The sequence below is a fragment of the Pseudorasbora parva genome, chromosome 7 (assembly GCF_024679245.1).
Source record: "Pseudorasbora parva isolate DD20220531a chromosome 7, ASM2467924v1, whole genome shotgun sequence".
NCBI classification, from domain to species: domain Eukaryota; kingdom Metazoa; phylum Chordata; class Actinopteri; order Cypriniformes; family Gobionidae; genus Pseudorasbora; species Pseudorasbora parva.
The window spans coordinates 1,974,853-1,982,352 of NC_090178.1; the positions used below are offsets into that span (position 1 = coordinate 1,974,853).

Genomic DNA, 7,500 nt, shown 5'->3' on the forward strand with positions numbered 1-7,500 from the left:
AATAAGTAAGTGTGTTTTCTTTCTCTTTGTGAAATAAAATGCAAGGTCACTTATAAAGTAAGCCAGAACATTTGTTTTCCTGGATGTGTTTGGACGCAAATCAGTATCTGTTATATCAGATGGGACTTTAATCCACTTCTGTTCAAAAGATGAAACATTTATTAATAATTGAGCATCAGATCCTCATCTGAGAATGATTAGTGAAGGATCATGTGACACTGAAGACTGGAGTAATGAGGATAAATTACATAAAAAATATTCACATAGAAAACAGACATTGTAATAATATTTCACAATCTTTACTGAGTTTTTGATCAAATAAATGCTGCCTTGTTGTAATATTTAACCATTTTTACTGTATATTAATTCAAATAAAATGCAGCCTTATAATAATATTTCACAATGTTTTATATATTTATCGATCAAATAAATGTAGCCTTATAATTATAATTATAATTCACAATTTTTACAGTTTTTAATCAAAAAAACTGCAGCCTTCAATGTTCAATTCGGCTTTGATCACATTACACGTTACTATATATATATATATTCACATAGATAACAGCTGTTTTACATTTGTAGTAATATTTCACAGTTTTTACTTTAGTTTTGATCAAATACATGCAGCCTTATATTAATAATTCACAATTTGTATAGTTTTTTTAATCAAATAATTACTGTGTTGTAGTAATATTTCACAATTTGTACTGTATGTTTGATCAAATAATTAAAGCCTTATTAATAATTTTTACAGATTTTTTTATTTTAAAAAAATGCTGCCTTGTAACAATATTTCAATTTTTAATTCAGCTTTGATCACAGGAATAAATTACGCTTTACTATATATTTACTTAGAGAAGAGATGATTTACACTGGGGGAATATTTCATTGTTTTTCTGTATTTTTGATCAAATTGCAGTCTTGTAGTAATATTTAAAAAAAAATACAGTTTCTGATCAAATAATTACAGCCTTGTAGTTATATTTTACATTTTTTTAACAGTTTTTGATCCAATAAATGCAGTCTTGTAGTAATATTTACAAAATGTTAACTGTATAATTAATTAAATACATGCTGCCTTATAATAATAATTCACAATTTTTACAGTTGTTATCAAATCATTACAGCTTTGTATTAATATTTCAAAAATTTTACTGTATTTTTGATCAAATAATTAAAGCCTTGCAGCAATAATTCACAATTTTTACAGTTTTTTATCAAACAACTGCAACCTTTTAAAAATATTTCAGTTTTTAAATCAGCTTTGATCACAGGAATACATCACACTGTACTGTATATTCACATAGAGAGCAGATGATTTACACTGGAGGAATATTACACTGCTTTACTGGAGTTATGGTCAAATAAACACAGCCTTCAGAGACCTCTGTCTTATAAATGGTTGTGTTATAGAAAAGGCTCATTGTCCGAAATATTGTTTTATACATCATGCAAACATTTTGTTTTTGTGACCATACTGTATGTTTGACAACCATAAGCAATCATGGAGTACCATAGTTATAGTTTTGCTGGTAACATTATTTAGGCTTGTCCGAGCAGCTTTGAGGTAGGTCTCCTGCATGTCATGCGTAATTATGACTGTTAATATTGTTGCTCTAATGTCATAAAAGCTCTTGGCTGGTTAATTTCTTTCAGATGTGCATCTCTGTTAATTGTTTAATATTCTGTTGATGTTATTCCGCTGGTGATTTTGCATCTACTCCTTCAAAGCCTGTGATTCATAAAGCACGAACAATGCCGAATATTTGTAATCCTCTCGCTTGCCATTTAGCAAATGGATCAAAGGAAATTAGAGCATCCGGCGAAACAGAAATCTGCCTTTTGATTAATTGAGCTGAGCTTGACTTACGGGTCCCTCGCCCACAAAGCAGCTCGGAGGCGAGTCGCGTCCTGAGGTGTTTGGGTTTCAGTCCTAATTACTCACCTGAGACGGCCGTCCAATCCTCCGGCCCAACCTGGATTCAGCCACGCACTCCGCTATCTATGGAAATGATTTGCACACTCGAAGGCCCTTTTTTATGGCTCCACGCGATGAAACGCCGAACTCAATGATTCATTTCGGCCTCGACAATGTAGCACTCCAAACACTTCATTACAAGCGGATCAAATTTTTATGAGCTTCTCTATTTCACAGTGTCTGCATCGCACATTTGGAAACATGAGTTATGAGGGAATTATCGAGTCTTGTTCAGGACCTCGGTCTGCTGCCAAACACCCTCTTTCTAAATGCGTCCCTTAATGGGGACATATTTTGTTTTTGGGCTTTAAATTAATTATTTCCTCATATTCTCCATTGTTGCGGCTCCTCTCTTCCCAGTCTGTCAGTAACGCTCTAAGTCTCTATGAAGCCCCTCCTTCTGAAAGCACACTGTGCTCTGATTGGTCGGTTGGAGCAGTGAAGCCCCTCCTTCTGAAAGCACAGTGTGCTCTGATTGGTCGGTTGGAGCAGTGAAGCCCCTCCTTCTGAAAGCACACTGTGCTCTGATTGGTCGGCTGGAGCAGTGTGTTGTGATTGGTGTTTGGGAAATGTCCCGCCCCTCACCATAACTGGCAATTTTAACCATAGATATGTATACGTAGATACCTCATTCGAACGCTCCAGGCACGTTGATGAGCCGGCATTTTAGAACGGTCAACACACATCAACACTTCAGATGCTGTCAATCATCACTCGCTTAAAAAAAAGAAAGAATACTGCGCCTGCGTAGCCTCTATGAAACTGTAAAGCCCACTTTCTGTGGAGCGCGATTTAACTTCCCGAAGAAACCTTTCTCAGGTGAGGCGTTTGTGTTAGTTTAGCTATTATAATGTTTGGATCTACACAAAAACACGTAACATTTGTAACTAACAGGCTTCATGGTTCTTGAATTTCAATTCCCAGTATTCAAGAACTGAAAAATGAATGTGGAAACAAACACTGACCCTTTGAAAGTGTTTAAATCAAACTAAATGTAAGAGTATTTAAAGGTGCACTATGCAACTTTCCGTCCACTGGAGGGCGCCTATTCTAAACAAAGGCGTATTTCTGATGACGCAAAGTGTGAGCGCAGCATCTTGGGACATGTGGTCTTCACCTCACAGCCGGTGGAAAATAGGACTCGGGCAGAAATCACGTTCATGCATGCGGTTATTAACGTTACTGTAGTGAAGCAGAGCAGGAGCGAGTGTTGAGGAGCTGAGCACGGCCGCTGGAGCGATTGGTTATTAACGTTACTGTAGTGAAGCAGAGCAGGAGCGAGTGTTGAGGAGCTGAGCACGGCTGCTGGAGCAATTGGTTATTAACGTTACTGTAGTGAAGCAGAGCAGGAGCGAGTGTTGAGGAGCTGAGCACGGCCGCTGGAGCGATTGGTTATTAACGTTACTGTAGTGAAGCAGAGCAGGAGCGAGTGTTGAGGAGCTGAGCACGGCCGCTGGAGCGATTGGTTATTAACGTTACTGTAGTGAAGCAGAGCAGGAGCGAGTGTTGAGGAGCTGAGCACGGCCGCTGGAGCGATTGGTTATTAACGTTACTGTAGTGAAGCAGAGCAGGACCGAGTGTTGAGGAGCTGAGCACGGCTGCTGGAGCGATTGGTTATTAACGTTACTGTAGTGAAGCAGAGCAGGAGCGAGTGTTGAGGAGCTGAGCACGGCCGCTGGAGCGATTGGTTATTAACGTTACTGTAGTGAAGCAGAGCAGGACCGAGTGTTGAGGAGCTGAGCACGGCTGCTGGAGCGATTGGTTATTAACGTTACTGTAGTGAAGCAGAGCAGGAGCGAGTGTTGAGGAGCTGAGCACGGCCGCTGGAGCGATTGGTTATTAACGTTACTGTAGTGAAGCAGAGCAGGAGCGAGTGTTGAGGAGCTGAGCACGGCCGCTGGAGCGATTGTTACACAAGCACACGGCTCGCGAACACCGGGACTTTTATTATGACGGGACGGGACACAGTCGCCGGGCGCCTGCACAGATCCGCTCTTCCGGTTATGATTTTGAGGTAAAGCAGCTCTGTTTATCATATTAGATACATTTAAGTGTGTTTAAAACGATGTTGTGACGTTACTCCGAGCGTTCACTTGTTCACACTGCTAAGAGTAAAGCGCTCCTGCCAAATAAAAGCCGAAACTGAGGGTAGCGCAGATATGACGCGATTGACAGGCGACTCTCTCAAACGCTATACTGAAACGTCCCGGTCCTCAGTTAAAATAGCAATTTTCTCACAATTTACAAATAGTTGGAAACATTTTGGATATTGTAGGTACTCAACTGAACAAAATATATAACACCGGCCTAGTGGTTTTTGGATATTTTACTGCAAAAATACTACATAGTGCACCTTTAAAGAAGAGAAACCGACATATTTCTGCTGTTCTATAAGCATGCCCTTCTGTCTGCGAGCCTGTTGTCTGTTTTTGCCGCGATGCTCGTGCTGAATTAAAGCCACAGTGCAGAGTTCTTGATCAACTTGACCTTATTAACATGAAAGGTTACCGATTTCACCATAAAATCGTGTAGTGCAGTGTTCCGTGTGTTTCACAATCACCATATAACATCCAGCGCTGTGAAATAAATAATAAAATACATGAAAACACATCACTGCCAGAAGATTTTGCCCAAACTTCCAAGGCCTGTTTAAATGATTAAACTAAGCGTATCTTAACTTTAATGTTACATTTATCAAGTGAACAACTTATATACAGCATATTATATGCATGTGTGTTTGGGAATGGGGCATTTGCAGCAGATATATGCTGCCCGTCATAAATCAAAGCACATCTCGGAGGAGAACACCGAATGTGACAGAATGGACGATATTATAGTCTGTATTTGTAATACACCTTTCAGGTGCGATTGATCAGCGACACAAGCGCTGCCAGAATGCCCAACGGACGAGCTTCAGGTGCACGTGGCTCCCACTCTCCATATGCACTTCTTCTGCCCTGTCAACCATAGCTTGCGCGTGGAGTGTGACATTTGAATGCGTTCGCGACCGGCTTTGACCGTTCTAAAATGGCCGACGGCTAACGGATAGCGGCCCATAGAAACAGTCACTAATGAGGTATCTACATATACATATCTATGGTTTCAACACTCGATTAACTAACTCAACCAGGCCCCGCCCCTTTATTCTACGCATAAATTATTATAATGAGGAATATTGTGATGTGTTTGTCAGGAGTTTTGGATCACAGGTAATGAAGGCTGATGGTTTTATGCTGGCTAATGTCTCCATATGTCCTCTCGTCCCACAGTGAATGAAGGCATGGTCAAGCAGGTCTCCAATTTCTGCCCAGACCCCGGAGAACCGGAGAACGGTAAACGCATGGGCACCGATTACAGGTGAAATTGTGTTTTTAAACAAGTATGCTATTGTGAAAGTTGAGGTCATGAATATTCATTAGGGTCATGCATAGTTTAACATATTTTACTATTTTGATAGCCTCTGTCTAGTTATTTCAGTAGCAGTGAAATCCTTGATGTACAAGGTTTCTGCAGGTCTTGAAAAGTCTGACCTTCCACAATTTAAGGCCTTTAAAATGTCTTAGATTGAATATCATGGCATTAAATCAGGGCCGTATGATTTCTGTGATGCAGGAAATGTGGGCCGAATCACAGAATCCATTAATAGAAATGGGATTTACAGTATAATGCAGAATATCACAGAATTTGTCAGATTTTGTCTGAATAAATCAACAGTAGTTCAGTCACTTAAAGGGCCAGTTCACCCATTAATGACAATCCGGTCCTCATTTCCTCGCCCTAATGTCGACCCAAACCCGTCAGACTTTCCTTACTCATATAAAGCCATCGAGTCTCTTCAGAACATCGGGAATGTCTGCGTAAATCAACCCAATTGCTGGGTTTGTCCTTTTTCAACCCAACTGAGGTTGTTTTAACCCAGCCTTTTTTAGAGTGTTACCTCACGTTCAGTTTCAACGGCCACTCAGCAAAAAGGATTTAATCAAAGGTATTTCATAAAGTCGGTGCTAAATGAGTCCTGGACGAAGCGAGTCGTGGCACATTTCCCAGCATGAAGGATGCCAGTGATGGGAGTAGCAGAGAATCCCTGATTATATTCCCTCCTGATATTTGCTCTGATTAAGGCCGGGTCAATCTGTCATGTTAGAGGAGAATTCCTCCACTGATTCCCTGGCTGGTGTGTGTGTGTGTGTGTGTGTGATGGTGTGTGTGCGTGTGCGTGTGTATGCATGTGTATGTGATGGTGTGCGTGTGTGTGTGTGCATGTGTGCGTGCATGCGTGTGTGTGTGTGCGGCCGTGTGCGTGCGTGTGTGCATGTGTGCGTGCGTGCGTGTGTCCGGCCGTGTGGGTGCGTGTCCATGTGCGTGTGCTTGCGTGCATGCATCTGTGTGCGTGTGTGTGCGTGTGTGTGTTCTCTCTTCCCCACGGCAGCATCGGTGCATCGGTTCAGTTCACCTGCGACGGCGATCATGTGCTCCAGGGGTCGAAGAGCATCACGTGCCAGAGGGTGGCGGAGGTGTTCGCGGCCTGGAGCGACCACAGGCCCGTCTGCAAAGGTCTTTACCCTTTACATTTCCACTGCCTAATGTGGCCATTTTCACTCCTACATTCCTTAAAGGGGTACTTCAGCACCGGGAAGATGAATCTGCATTTAGCCTAGATCATTTCTGTAGGAGAAATGTGAAATTATTTTTGACTTTATTGCTTTCTAGACTGAGAAAAGACAGAAAATGTATTTTTGGTTCATCTGAATGAAAGATAACAATTCCCAGAATGCTTTGCTGCCCTACGAGGCCACTCCCACAGCTGCAGCTACTGGATTACTGAATCACTTTCCCACCGCGACCGCGTTCACTTTCATAAAATCAGTTCAGTCAGAGAACAGACACTACAATTAAAAACTGAACGTGTGTGTTCAATATGAGTGAGCTGCTGAGGGCGTCTCACAGCCCAAACACTGCAGGAGTCAGATTACATTTATCCGTGAGGAGAGCTGAGGTACACGTAAAGCTTAACTTTATAGAAATAATAATAATAATTTGAGAACACTTACATTTCATTGCTCAGTAGGGCTGTGAATCTTTTGGGTAGGCAGCGAATTGATTCGATTCACCATTCATGCAATTAATGTGCGTCTTGAATAAGCGGGTTTTTACTTCAATAGCTCAGATATGACCCATTTCCTTAAAACGTAAGTATTAAATTTTATATGAGCTACGGAAAGAGCGTGAGCAATCCAGTGAAGGCGTTAAAGAGCGTGTGCATGTCTGTGAAGGAGAGCTGTGACTGTGAGGATGACGGAGCACAACGTCTCTATTTCACGGCACGCATGTAGATATAATCAAATGTTTATTTTAAAGCACTGAATCGTTATTGAATCGCGATTCATCCGATTCTTAGCATTTTATATCGAGTATTGGCCAAAATTAACGATTCACAAAATACATGTTTCAAGATCGATGCATCGAGAAAATGAGTGATTCGTTACACCCCCATTGCTCAGCATAGATGCACCTTTTAGGAG

The 7,500-nt window shown here is 41.3% G+C and overlaps 1 protein-coding gene across 2 annotated transcripts in view; it reads left to right on the forward strand.

The window, feature by feature from the left end:
• csmd3a (CUB and Sushi multiple domains 3a) overlaps positions 1-7,500 on the forward strand; it is a 579,356-nt gene that overhangs the window by 172,967 nt on the left and 398,889 nt on the right. For both annotated transcript variants that reach the window (XM_067447773.1, XM_067447774.1), the window contains exons 7-9: positions 1-5; positions 5,248-5,335; positions 6,408-6,532. The exon at positions 1-5 is cut by the window's left edge and continues 73 nt beyond it. In XM_067447773.1, coding sequence (XP_067303874.1) covers positions 1-5; positions 5,248-5,335; positions 6,408-6,532 — 218 coding nt within the window. The remainder of the gene's footprint in view (positions 6-5,247; positions 5,336-6,407; positions 6,533-7,500) is intronic.